This window comes from Nomia melanderi, chromosome 9 (genome assembly GCF_051020985.1).
Source record: "Nomia melanderi isolate GNS246 chromosome 9, iyNomMela1, whole genome shotgun sequence".
NCBI lineage: Eukaryota > Metazoa > Arthropoda > Insecta > Hymenoptera > Halictidae > Nomia > Nomia melanderi.
In genome coordinates this window covers 15,456,679-15,471,106 of record NC_135007.1, presented here as the reverse complement: position 1 = coordinate 15,471,106, position 14,428 = coordinate 15,456,679, and the positions used below count along the sequence as shown (strand labels likewise).

The 14,428-nt window shown below is 49.0% G+C and overlaps 2 protein-coding genes across 11 annotated transcripts in view; one reads left to right on the top strand and one right to left on the bottom strand.

The window, feature by feature from the left end:
- The window catches only part of dac (dachshund family transcription factor), a 281,299-nt gene that overhangs the window by 2,431 nt on the left and 264,440 nt on the right, over positions 1-14,428 (bottom strand). For 2 of the 3 annotated variants that reach the window (XM_031989689.2, XM_031989688.2), the window contains 2 exons: positions 12,723-12,977; positions 1,067-1,153 (listed from right to left, as the gene is read on the bottom strand). In XM_031989689.2, coding sequence (XP_031845549.1) covers positions 1,067-1,153; positions 12,723-12,977 — 342 coding nt within the window. Of the gene's footprint in view, positions 1-1,032; positions 1,154-12,722; positions 12,978-14,428 lie in introns of all 3 variants that reach the window. The other variant, XM_031989690.2, reaches the window with a different exon arrangement.
- LOC116432589 (uncharacterized) overlaps positions 1-14,428 on the top strand; it is a 316,706-nt gene that overhangs the window by 97,639 nt on the left and 204,639 nt on the right. The gene's annotated exons all lie outside the window — the stretch shown is intronic.

The following is a 14,428-nucleotide window of genomic DNA, read 5'->3' as shown; positions in this document are numbered from 1 at the left end:
CCAAGATTGTTGCCGGGCCCCGTGAACATCCCCGGGCCGTCCGTCCGTCCGGCTGGCTCGCTGGCTCGCTCGCTGGCTGGCTGGCCGGTCGGTCGGTTGCTACGAAAAAGAAAAATGGGGAAGATCGGCGTCGAACGATTCCACGGGGCCGAAGCCGAGTTTACGGAGCCGCGGCCAATTAAGGGGGGCCACTCGTTAAGCGGCGAAGGGCCGGGCTGCGGCCGACGCAACGGCACGGGGAGGACCCAGCAGCGAGCGCGGGAGAAAAACGATTATTTACGTGCAACGTCACGTCGGGCCCCCGTTCCCTGCCGCCGGGGAGCATTGAAATCGCGCGTCCGTTTTTGCCGGAGCGGAGGCGCAGCGAACTTTCAGCGAAGTTTCCACCACGGGCAAGTTTTGAATCGGGCCGGGCGTGTGCCGGTGACGCGCTCGCAAGAAACACCCCCTTCGAGCAGCGCGCCGAGCCGAGCCGCGAACCGGCGGACCGCCTATCCGGCCGGGAGTTTCTAATTAAAGATCCGAAACTTTGCGCGTCCGTGTCGCAAGAAATTCCTCGAGCGGCGCCTCGCGATTCGGAAAACCGACGGTGCTCCGAGGAATCGAACGCGGCTCGAGAGGTGTACTGGAACTTCCGATCTTCGGGAACGAGTTTCGCAGCTACCTTCCCTCGGAGATGTATCATCGAGTATAATCGAGCAATGACACGGTTACTGAGTAGCTTCGAACCTTTGTTTTCCAAGTTTAGTTAATTATCTTTCCTTGGAGAGGGAGGACGTTGGATAAGGGAGGAGAGTTGATCTTTTTTGAATGAAGATCGGTTGTGACTTGTGTTGAGATTGAACGATTCGAGTAACCCGTGAGGTTACGGGATTTCTTATTCTACCGGAGATTGAGAACGACTCCGTCGAGCTTCGGGGTTGAACAGTATTAGCGAGGACAGGTTGATAAAGAGATCGAGAGTGTCTCGGCAGCGAGTACGTTCGAGGAAGGATCCTTCACCGTCGCCGATCGTGTTCGAACGAATTTTACCGTGTCTAGATGAAGGTGGTTTAGTTGGACGCACCTTGAAGAGGAGACTTGACCTGGTCCCTCTCGGCCGCCTGATGCTGCCGCGATTTTCTCTCCAGCTCGAGTTCCTGGACCAGCGACTCTGCGACAACAGAAGAGAAAACATTGGTTGATTATCGTGCAGCTCCGTTCGGTCCTCGACGTTTTAACACGTTCACCGTATCTATAGAATTCGGTTGCTTTCGCAGATCTTAGAGACTTTCCCTGGACACATCGAAGATGACAGATGCACGATAATTGCCACAAGCAATATCTACGAAAATCTTGATTCACTCGTTTCATTGAGAAAAGTGTTTCGACCATGTAGGATATTAACGAACGATTCGGCGGTGAACGTGTTAACAGCTTACCGTACCTAATGACCTACCAAGCTAACCGCTGCTAGTTCTTTTACAATCTCTGCGTGGCTTAATTACGTTTAGCGAACGTAACGTCCCTCAGCGATAAAAACCGAGCGATAAAATAACAGAATATAAAACGTCCGCTCGGGCAACCTCTCCGGGTACCGTGACCCCAGCGAGGGTTGATGCAATCGATGCAGATGGATACGATTAAAGGACACCGACGGCTCTAAACGTCTTAGCCGTCGATCTCGCCGGGGCGTGAACATCGGGAGCGCGCGCGGACGATGAAACGGAGCGGTAATTAGTGGAAAACCAGCCACCGCGAGGAAAGGGGCGCAGACAGGGATAACGGACGTAGGCAGGCGTGAAAGGGCCGCGGGTTTGCTCACTGAATTCCGCAAGGATTAGGGTGAAAACTGGAAAATGTCCCTTTAATGATATCGCGCCGAATTAACCGTGGCCGGGCTCCTCGTTTCGGTCTACTTCGTTAAGCTCACGGAACCTCGTCCCTTCTCGCTCCACGATTTCGATTCTTCCGGACGCTGGAATCTGGCCACCGAGTCAGGTAATTCTTATCGAATATTCTTCGTAGGGGTCGTTTCGCAAACACGGGGAGAAATGTTTAAAATCTAGTCTGCGTATTATAACTTCGATGAAGCGATCGCAGAACTAAGGAAGCTTCGAACGTAGTACACCTTTCAGACAATAAGATATATCCATAAAAATTCTATTAGATGTAATTCCTTATTTATATATTTATTACATAGTACACTTATTTTCAGAAAATAAGATATATCCGTTATAAAAATTTTATTAGATATAATTCCTTATTTATATATTTATTATATAGTACACTTATTTTGAGAAAATAAGATATATCCACTATAAAAGTTCTATTAGATATAATTCCTTATTTATATATTTATTACATAGTACACTTATTTTCAGAAAATAAGATATATCCAATATTAAAGTTCTATTATATCTATCACACGTGGAAATCTAGGAATTCGCTAGCACATCGATCTTCAAGTATAGTACACTTTTCAGAAAATAAGATAATCCATAAAAATTCTATTAGATATAATTCCTTATTTCCTTCCACGTCTAAGCACACGTGGAAATCTAGGAATTCGAGGAATACCACATCGATCACCTCGAAGCTAACGGAAAGCCAGTAATTTAAGGAAGCTTCGAACACAGTGCACGTTTCAGAAAATAATATAATCCATAAAAATTCTATTAGATACAATTCCTTATTTCCTTTCGCGTCTAAGCACACGTGTAAATCTAGGAATTCGCCGGCACATCGATCACCTCGCAGCAAACGCGACGGAAAGCTCGTAATTCAGGTGAGCAGCTGCAGCGTTCAGCGCGACGCTGCATAAGGCGGTAATAGAACAGTTCCAAGCGTCGCATCGGCGAGGAACGAATCGACGCGAATCGAAAGGCAAATAGCTAAGCGAGACGAGCGGCCCGAGGCGAGAAATCCGCCGATCGAAAGGATTAATCGGGGGCAAGAGGCGAGGAGGGGCGCGAGCATAATCGGGAAGCGTGAAATGGCGCCTCCTTGGGCAACGAGCAATGGTAAAATCCAATTGCGAGGCCATTAAATCCCGGTTAACCGGCGGACCCGTGGAGCCGAGAGGCAAAAGGCCTGCGCGCGCGCGCCGACTGGAGACGTCGGGGCCGAGATTCCATTATGCTTTGAGCAACAATAGCTCGAAGGGCTGTTCCGCGGCCGCGTGGGTGTGAACTGGTGCGTTCTCGTCGGGGCCGTTTATATTCCACGGGACTTGAACGGCCGGTGTTTGCGTTTCACTGAGCCAAATTACCTCTGCCGCCCTTATCCGCGCGCGGGGTGTCCCGTCCCTTTGATATCCAAATGACAATTTAACTGTTTCGGGACACGCCGCGCCGCGACAATCCACTTTGGGGGTCCCGGCGCGGGCCTCGAAAGAATCAACCTACCGTTGCGGTGCGCTTCGGAACGACGATTCACCGGTGGATCTCGTCTTCAACCCTTTCTATACTAACATGAGAGTATTCCCTTGTAGCATTGTTTCATCGATCAAAATCGCTTTAGTCTCCTGCTAAATACTACTTACGATTTAACCCTTTGCACTCGAAAGTTTTTCACTAGAAATATTCAACACTTCAATTTATCGATTAAATTATTTACATTAGTCGCAACAAGCATCGTCTGTATTTTATCAAAGGACAAAACTATTTTACTTTGATATTTCACATAGTGACGCGTTATGCAAAGTTTAGTGTTAAACATCAAACTTTATAATTTTACTGTATCAAAGCAAGTGGCGACCGAGAGTCACTCCCCTAGTGCAAAGGGTTAATATTCCCAAACTGATTGAACTCCATCGACAAACTTCGAAAAACTAAGCTGACCAACTATCAATCTAACCACACCTAAGAGTCCAAACCTTCCAATCCTCCATGCTCCAATAACTATACAAATCTCCATCTCCAACACTCCCTTCATTCCCTATCTTCGCCATCTTATTTATTCTATTATTAATTCTATTATTCCCAAAAGAATCGATGGTCGTTTATTTAGATCGTGGAAACTGGAGATTCGATAGTAGGTAATTGGGGTACACATCAATGTGATCTCAATCAAAATCGGCGTAAACATTTCCAAATAATATTTCTAAAATCCACTACGCGTCAATTTGACGTTCCGTAAACCTAGCGTTAACCTCAAAATCGCTCAGTTCTCCTCGACCGCGCATCGAAACACTATCACACCTACTCAACCTAACAGAATCTAACGTCGAGAACGAACCATCCTGCAAGACACATCGACGGCAAAATTTCTATAACCCGCAGGTCGCCGGGACATCGGTCCCAGAAATCACCGCGAAACAAGCTGCCCCTCCCCCGGCCGCGGCGGGGCACGTACGTGGCCGGGAGATCGGCCGACTAATAGTTTTGCTACCGTATTACACACCCTGACAAATCGCGCGAACAATGAAAACAATTTCAACCTCGGCGCACCACCGTCCCCACCTCCTCTCCCCTCCGCCGCCTCCGCAATATTCCTCGGGGCCCTAAACGGTCGGCATTGTGCCCTCGTCCCGGCCGCGGCCGTTTTTTTCGGCCGTTGACGCCGCCGGTAGGAGAGGCGCACCGACACAGCAGCGGCAGCGGCAGCGGCAGCAGCAGCAGCAGCCACCGCTGAAAAGAGCTGGGCCTCCTGGGACTCTGTATCCGGTATGACGGTGCGTTTATCCGCACGTAATTAACTGGCGCACAATGCATCGCGAGAAGGCCGGCTCTGGGTAGACGAAGAAAAGGAGTTCGGCCGGGAGACGGAGAAGTTCGGCGCTCGATGACGGCCGGGGGATCGCGGGGGGCTGGGGAGGCGAGAGAGGGGAAAAAATCGGAGGAATACACGGGGCTGCTCGAAAAGTCCCCGTATTGTGCCGTGTACGCCGGCCACGTCATTCTCGCGTCCCAGGTAGATACGAGAGGTGGCTCGCCGTTTTTGTTTTCCAGCCGGCCGGCCAGTCGAAATTCGATTGACACGCGTATTTCGGTGGACGATTCTTCGTTTCGTTTCTTTGCACGACTCCATTGGTGCCGATGAAATTGGGACTGTTTTTTGCGCGCCCCCGGCCGATCGGATTTGTTTTGAGGCTGCTGAGCCGACGGGTTATTAGTTCTTGCGGTTTCGTCTAAGGACGTCGTGGACTTTCGCTGTGTGCCGGGCACCGAACGATTTCACGGGAGGAGATCGGTGGAATAGTGAACGTCGAGTTGTCCGATTGAATCGTTGTTGCTTGTCTCTTGAATGTCATCTGTGTTATTTGCAATGTAGGAGAGTCTTGAGTGAATATTTAACATTGAGCGCAGGCCCCGCAATAATGCGGATTTCTGGATCTCCGTTTCTGGATGTGACGGATATGCAATGAAAATGTACTGTTTTACGAAAATGTATGTTTTGAATATTTTTTTTGGCTACTCGTTGATCAGATACAATTGGGCTAAGTGGCCGATACGTTGCCGGCGCTCAGGCTTTAACCCTTAGCACTCCAGATGGTTTTGTAATTCATCAGCAACTGCATTCAAATTATTCTTTCTTCAATTCTGTGCTAGAAGCGATCGTTTGATGTTAAAATTCGAATGACGAACAAGTGGAGAGATAGAAATTGAATTACTAAGACAAAACAGGCGAGATACAGATGTACATGTGTACAGAAAGAGTCTCAAATCAATGTCGAAAATCATATAAAAAGGCAATCAAGCATTACAGCTAGCTTCTATCTTATTAACCCTTAGCACTCCAGGTTGTTTCGTAATCTATCAGCAACTGCAAATCTGATAAATCTAAATCTAAATCTAAAATCTGATAATTTTAGGGTAGTTTCTTTGATTCTTTAAAACATTTGATACTACAACTGGTGCAACATTGGAGCCTACGGAGTTCAAAGGGTTAAAGTCTCTTAAGTCGCCAGCGCTGAATGTATTAATGGCAATAATTCCAGTTGAATCTCTCCGATTCGTTTCTTTCACACGAAACGGCAGAGCTTCAAAGATCCTATCAATCCGGAAATCCAGCGAAACGGCTTCCCAAAAGCAAGCGTCTCGTAACCGCCCGAAAAATCTTCCCCGGTGCACCGAGCAAACGATCACGAAACGATTTTAGAAAACCGAAAGCCTGCGCCGAGCTCCCCGATAATTGGCCGAGCGTTCCCGCAGCATCGAGAGCAGCGGGGTCTGGCGAAAGGAGGAATCGAAAAACAGAAAAAAGCGGCGGAAAAGAAAAAAGAGGAGGACCGTCCGTCGAGGGAACGGCGAACTCCGGCGCAAGGGGATCGAGCGTCGAGGTCCCGGAGGCACGGAAAGAACGAACGAACCCGCCGGTGGGAGGGGGTCGGCGCGGCGCGGCGGGCGCGGGGGTAGATTTCGTGTAGCGCCGCGTTTTTAATGCTCTGATCTTTATGTAAAACAGAACACGGACGGGCGAGAGAGAGAGAGAGGGGCCGGGGGACGGACGCGGGGGGGACGGGCGGCGGCGAAGGATGGGGGTGGAGGGACAGGCGCTCGAGCAGCAAGCCGACCGTGAAATTGTATGAATCAAGGAGGTGCATGGAGGAGCGCGCGGAGACACAAAAACCGGCGACGCGAGAGCGGAACAAAAAGCTGGAGGCGCGAGGACGGAGAGGAATGCGTGCGGCTGCTGCTCCCCTCGGTCTCGCGGGCGCACCGATTTCCAATCGAACGGCCTTTCGTTTTTCCTCGACTCCGCAGCCTTGATTACCCTGTTTAATTCCTCAAGATACTCCGTGGATTTGTGTCGAATTTCACTGGAACGGTTATTAGCTTCCACTGTGATTATCTTTGGTACGATTGAGGCGAACGTTGACGTATTGCGTAACGGGAAATCTCGCTTTTATGCGGAGACAGCTATGAAATTTCGGTAATTACAGCATTGGGAAATGTAAAATTCGAATTGATTGTATATTTGAAATATATTACGTAATAATGTGGTATCTGAGCTTTTCTTAGCTTTTCTTATGTTGATTGAGTTGATCTCAGTGAAAATTGCCATTCAATTCAGTTTTCTGAAAATTACGTGTGTTAATGGTTTCTCGATGATTTTCGGCGAATTACTTTGAGAGGATTGAATAATGTTGATGAGTTTTAAAGAGTGGTGCGTCGAATCGTTGGGATTGTAGATGAAGGGTTAATTGGATTTTCTGTTTTGTAGATTATGTTATTTAGGAAACTTTGTTATTGGAATTATATTTCTTAAGATTGTGAAGCTTGAATGGAAATATCTCGTTCGCTGATGTAACGGCTGTCTGTCTGTTTATCGAGAGTAAACGTACGACTATAGCGTTTATTTGCGTCAGTGGGTTAATCGAGGGCCGACTGTATTTATTCCCATGGAATGGAAACGAGTTTCGCCCGGGAATTCGAATCGAGTCCCTTTTCCTCGGGACCACCCTTAAAATATTCGTCCGGCCGGCGCAGGGCTCCCCGGGCGATATAGAAATCGCAAGTCGAGCGTCGCTCGTTATATCACGGTCGACGACAAAGCCGCTCGCCTTTTACGTATTACACGGTCGAGAAACGCCGGAGATAATTCGACGCCGTCCTTTCGAACGAATGGACTATGTTCCTCGTTTACCTGCGAGGATTAGGTGACCGAGTATCGCCGATGGATTTCGCCCAACGGTGGGGGTAGTTCTTCGGATTTTCGTATTATTAGATCTGTAACTACTCGGTTGACATATAAATACATCCCCACGTAATCATTCTTTTGTAGTATTAATTCCACGCACTAATGAAACTGATTAATTGGATCTGAACGCTTTGACTACTGTGTCACTGTGGCTGACATCGTTTCTTATATAAACTTAAACATTGATTTTCTTGGTGACGTATGAACTCATGTAACGAACTCGTGTAATGAATCTTGACTTTCTAATTTCTGATTTCTTAAGAAAACTGTTTCGACGTCAGAGAAAATTTTGTTTTCCCAGTGAACTTCGCAAGAATACGTCTTCGGTGTCCAGTAATTAGCGGCGAACGACAGAAGCGCACGGTTCGCGTAACGTCGTCGCGGTTTATCAATCCCCGTCGCGTTATCGTGTTCCGAAGAGCGAGGCAGGTGATCCGGCGCACGAGGATTAGTGGAATATTTCATCGCGGCTGTCGGTGCGCGTGTTATTCTTTCCCCGCGGTGCTACTCTTTTTCGTGGGGCCGTTCAACGGGCGAGATGCCCGGACGAGATACGCGCTCGAATTTGCAACGCACAACCGGTCGCTCGTACATTGTATTACTCCCCGGTTCGTTCCGGTTTTACGGTCGGAAGTTTCCAGGGGATAATAGATTCGCCGTATAAACTCGTGCACGCACATTCCGCGGCGCGGCGCGGCCCTCGGGCGCCGAGCCCGGCACGCTTCTCACCGGCCCGTTCTAGTTTCAAGAGGATTTTTGCCGAACGCTTTGTCCCCTCTCGTTTAACGTGAACACGGTGGCTCGGACTGTTGCCAGTTTATTCGATGGAGGAATCGGCGCGTTGATGAATTCTAGAATCTGTGGAAGTAGGACGATGATGCGGTTATTGTGGATTCGGATTCTTTGTTTATCAGTTGGATCGTTGCTTGTTAGTCTGGGGAATCTTTTGTCTGTGAATGTTGAAACATTCTGGTTGTATGATTGTGGATTGAGTATTTAGGATTCTTTGTCTCCTTTCATTTGAGTTATTGCTCATTACCCTAGGGAATCTTCTGTTTGTGATCTTCGGGATCTATAGAAGCACCGATAACCTAATCTACACAGTTTAATATGGAAAAGACAACGAGCTCCAGTGAATCCAAACGAAATCCAACGACTGGAATTCCAAACTCAGAGAACAGAGTTCCGAAACGCAACTGAAATCGTTGCCATCTAAACGATAATGCGCACTCTTAGCCGATTCGCAACAACGTCGAACAGATCTTCCCCGAAGCGATCGAAAGAGCGCATCGGAAAGCCACTAAAGCATCATCAAGCGATAGCCCACCGTCGCGAGCGGAACGCGACCCGTCTACCCGCTCCACGGGCGACAAATTCGAGGCGCGTCGTCGCTGGAAGTAGATAAAGTCGTCTCGCGCGCGGACGAGAGGTTCCCGTGGAAGTTGCCCGCGTTCGTGGCGCGGCTTGGCAACGCGAGCGGGCCGCCGGGGGGCGAGCGGGGGAGGAAATAAACGACGACGGAAGGTGGAGAGAAATAAGAAGAGCGCGCACCGAGCTGCGCGGTGCACGCTCTGTCGCGAGGTAAAGCGGACGAGGACGACGAAGGAGTAGGAACCCACCGGGGGCGGGACGTGGCGGGGCGCGGGGGGCGGAGGAGGGAGGGACGTTATGGTTGCCGCGAAATTATTGCATATAGTCTGAATATTAAAGCGCGGCGGAGTGCTTCGTCGCCGGTGGATGCCGGATGATGGACGCGAAGGAATCGTCGTCGTGTGCGCCTGTGCCCGCGCGAGCGAGCGGGTCGCACACGCGTGCACCGGCGACGACGACGACGACGACGCTCGAAGCGAGCGGAACCAGCGCGCGCGCGGACAGAGACAAAGCGAGCGACGCGCGGCGGCGAAAGGTGAACGCGGTACGGGACGGGGTGAAGGGGGGTGAAGGGGGCGAGGAGGGTTTAAGGGATACGAAGGGGCAGGGAGGACAGGTAACGCCACCGAGAGCCACCGTGGCCGCCGGGGAAATTACGGCTCCTTCCTTACTTGCCAGAGATGTGCATAAACTCTGCATTACGCGCAGTGGCGCTCATGCCGTCGACTACCGTCTTGCCAGCCGAAAATTGGCTGCCCGATGGGGCGACGGATGGGACGGGGAGCTCGGATGTTTTATGCATCTCCGAGAGCTAGGCGCGGTTCGGTTGATGGAACGGGGAGTGGGCTGTTTGTTGGATTTTGGTGGGATTCGAAGTGTTTCGTATTGAGCTGTAAGATCGAGAGTGTGGAGATCGGGGAAGCTCTCTTGTATTGAAGTTGGCGGGGTACCGTGACCTTTGGTGTCTTGACCTTCGATATGCACTGATGGAGTTTTTGGAAATTTGTTGGTTTCTGTTGGATTAGCTCTGTTGATTCGTGTTCGTACGGTTCATAATTTAGTTCGTTTCTCGGACACGCCTTGTAACCAATGATAGTCTAGTTTTCTAGACCACGCCTACAATCGAGTTTTCCTTGAGCTTCTCGGCGACGACGGGACTCTTTCGACAGTCGGATAGCTTCGGGAGAGGAGAGCTTGGGAAGCTCATTTTTAACTTACGAACTGGTTTCTCGGAGCTTTGTACTCTGTTGGATGGGGTGTATGGAACTGTGACTAGCTATAATGCGATTGTAATATTATATAATAACTAGTAATATTCCAACTGCGAAAGAAACGTCCAGTGTTTCAAGTCTGGAGGAGTTTGAACTTGGATTAGTCATCTTGTGAACTCGTGGAGGTACTCATTTCCGTATCTTCGAGTTCTGCGAATCCACCCTTAACAAACACACCTAAATCAATACAACAAACCTACATCCCAACCACACAATCCCCGAAGTACCATTCCAACTCGAATCCCTCATTTCTTGGAGTCATTTCGCCCAAAAATTCACCTCTCGTTTCCTCCAACCCCCATCGGGCGTTCCACTCACAAGAAGAGGACTCATGAAAATCTCTTTGAATGAAACTCTATGCATATACAGTGCAGATCTATAAATATTCATATCTATATATCTGCTACATTTTTCTTCCTTTTTCTACTGTCCCTCTCTTCGCTTCCCTTCGACCTACAACCTCCAGATAACCCATATTCCATTACCGTAACATCGTTTATCCAATCACAGTAAGATAAAAATTCAAAACATATTTCTCTGACACACATTTCTAGATATACACTGTGTTTCATTAAAAAATAGATTTCCACGTCTAGTCTTCTCATCAGACCATCCTCTGTCCCATCGAATTTCCCTCCAAAGCGTACCATCATCAAAAAGACACATTTCTAGATACATTGGGTTTCATTAAGAAACATATTTCCACGTCTAGGCTTCTCTTCAGACCATCCTTCGTCTCATCGAATTTCCCTCGAAAGCGTACCATCGTCAAAAAGATACACATTTCTAGATATACACTGTGTTCCATTAAAAAACATATTTCCACGTCTCGTCTTCTCATCAGATCAGCTTCTGTCCCATCGAATTTCCCTCGAAAGCGTACCATCGTCAAAAAGACACATTTCTAGGTAACACTACAATATACACCGTGTTCCATTAAGAAACATATTTCCACGTCTAGTCTTCTCTCCATACCATCCTCCGACCCATCGAATTTCCCGCGAAGTTTCCCGCGGGCCGTGGCGAATGAGAGGCGCTGTTCGTATAGAATGCATGACTCGAAGACACGACGGCCCTGAAGTCCCCTCGGCGGCGTAAGTACCCACCTCAGACGACGTTCTCGTCGACCTATACTCCTCTCCGTCTCTTCTTCTCCCCGTTCCCTCCAACCCCCATCTAAATCTCCGTTGTTTATTGCAAATGGATTCCGCATCATGATGCCCGGGCGGCTGCGGGACCCTATTCAAATACCCCGTGTTTCCTCGTCAGAACCGACTGCCCCCTTCCCACCAGCAGCAACGTTCACCTACCCTCTCCCCGACACACAGGGTTGTTATTGCCGCAGGCGTGATCTCTCTCTCACTCTCTCTCTCTCTCTCTCTGTTTGCCGTGGCATCTCCTGCTCTCACGAGATCTTTCGAATAATTTACTTTGCGCGATACAGCCGCGCGCTCGGCTCCTCTCCTCGTCCGACCCCGGTTTTTCCCGTTATTTCCTCTCTTTTTCCCCCGCATTCGAATCCCGTACGGCCGACCCTGACTTCCTCGCTCGCCTTTTTGTCCGGGTAATCGAGGATCGAAGCCGCTCGGCCGGAAGATCAGAAAAATTGAGTGGATCCTAATACGGGAACGCGATTATCCGAATTAGCGGCTCGCCGCGGGAGAGGGCGGGCTCGGAGAACGATTGTGCTCCGTCGTTACGTCGCCGGCTGGGGGAAGGCAGCCGCGCGAGCCCGCGGCGTTTTCTTAAATTTCGCCAACGCGTGGCCATTGTTGCGCGGCCCGCGGCGCGTTTCACGGTTCCGAGAGAGTTTTCTTCCTCGCGGGGCTACGCCGCGGTTAACGGTTTCCTCTACCCCCGGTGGTCTCTGAGCGACCGCACGCGATCGCTGGACGGATAGACGCCGTCTCAGAGAATAATTCTTGGGAGTTCGACGAGCGTGTTAAGTGATTTGGTTAGGAATGACGGGTTTCAAGAGATTGTGAGCGTAAGCAGAGTTTTGAGTGGGATCTGATCAGTTTTTTGTCGAAGTCAGAAAAGAACAGAAGGTACAGTGACAATAATAGCGTCGTCTTTATTGGTCAGATTCAGTGACAATGGAGCTCCTCGCTTACACGGTAGATTTATCAGTATGAATAAGTTCCTCTTATATATGTGTGTGTCGGATGCGCAACAGATTACGATTATTCTTATGGTTCTACGCAACACGGTACGAAATATTTGCCACGGTGAATATACATCTTAATGAATAGGCGGAATTAGAGACGAGTAACACAGGAGACACGAGCGTCGATTAATTACTAAGATTACCCTAGTCTTCTTCGTCTTTCTGATATTTATTCACAGGTTATTGGATGCGACTTTTGGGGATCGTCTAACTCGAGTCGTCGAATTCCCTACAGTAGTTCCCCAGATAGTTCAATCCGAGCAAACCGATCGAGGACGTAGCAAACTGACCTTGGTAGTTCTGCCAGAACGCGGACGCTTGGCTGCCGATCAGGTCCAGACCGTATCCCCATGCCGGTTTCTCGGGGGTGGAGGGTTGCTGCGAAGGGCGCGGCACCTGCGCCTCCCTGTACTGTTGGGCCTGCTGCTGCTGCTGGAGGGGTTGCTGCGAGGACTGTTGCTGCGACGGTTGCTGTTGCGACTGCGAGTGCACCGGGCTGGCTTCCGGCGGCTCGGAACTCGTGCGCGCCTCCACCGTCACGTTTTCTGGAACAGAAGGAAGACAGTTGAATTAGCGATCTGTTTTGCTGACTTGCAGCTGATTTGTGTAGTTAGTTTTTTTTATTAGAGGATATTGCGTAAGAAGATTTACATGAAGCTAACGGTCTTCGATGTTTGGACTTTCGATGTTCTAATTGTCAAATCTAGTAATTTTCAGATAATCAGATATTCGAATCCTCTAATTCTCAGATGTGCCGATCTACAAATTTTCCAATTTTCAAATGTCCCAATTTTCGAATATCCCAATCTCCGAATGCTCCAATTTTCAAACGTACCAATTTACAAATATTCCAAACGTTCCAGTTCTCAATTCCCAAATCTACCAATTTTCAGATATTCAAATATTCGAATCCTCCAACTCTCAGATATGCCAATCTACAAATATTCCAATTTTCAAATATCCCAATTTTCGAATATCCCAACTTCGGAACGCTCCAATCCTCAAACGTACCAATTTACAAATATTCCAAACATTCCAGTTCTCAATTCCCAAATCTACCAATTTTCAGATATTCAAATATTCGAATCCTCCAATTCTCAGATCTACCAATCTACAAATATTCCAATTTTCAAATATCCCAATTTTCAAGCGTACCAATTTTCGAATATCCCAATCTCCGAACGCTTCAATTCTCAATTCTACCAATTCCCAAATATTCCAAACGTTCCAGTTCTCAATTCCCAAATCTAGCAATTTTCAGATATCCAAATATTCGAATCCTCCAATTCTACAAGTATACCAATTTTCAAATATCCCAATTTGGGAGCGTACCAATTGTCGAATATCCCAACCTCCAAACTCTCCAATTCTCAAGTGCACCAATTCGCAAATATTCCAAACATCGCCACCTTAATCCCGCGAGAAGCCCACTCTTCGTTCGCCGCGTCAATCCAAGCCCCCTCCAAACAATACACAATATTTCCATCGAAACCCCGCCACATCCATCCGCCGTTCACCCGACAAACGCAAATCGACTCGCAGCGAGACGCGTCGGGAGGCAAGGGTAGAAAGAGTAGAGAGCGAGCGCCCTAACCGGGGTCCCGCCGCGGCGACAGCAGGTAACGACCCCTCCTGCAAGAGTAGTCCTTACTCGCGTGCTCCGTTTCATTTGAAATTAGTATCGCCCGTTCTCTGGTTCTGACAGGGTTAATCAGCGGCGCGACTGCTCGTGCAGCGTTCGCCGCCGACGTCGTAGACGCGAACCGACTCACCTATATCGGAATAAGAGATTTCACTTAAAGGGTTTCGAGCCGCTCCGCGCCGAGTCGAGTCGAGCCGAGTCGAGTCGAGTTTTGCTTGTGACAGGAAGAGGGGTGCCGGCGGTAGCTCTTTCGACGTTGTAGCTCGCTACCGAAAGGATCGCGGCGGCGTTCATCGTTAACCGGAGAGAGCCGGAGGTGAGCAGGATGATAGAGAGAAAAAGAGAGAGAGAGGA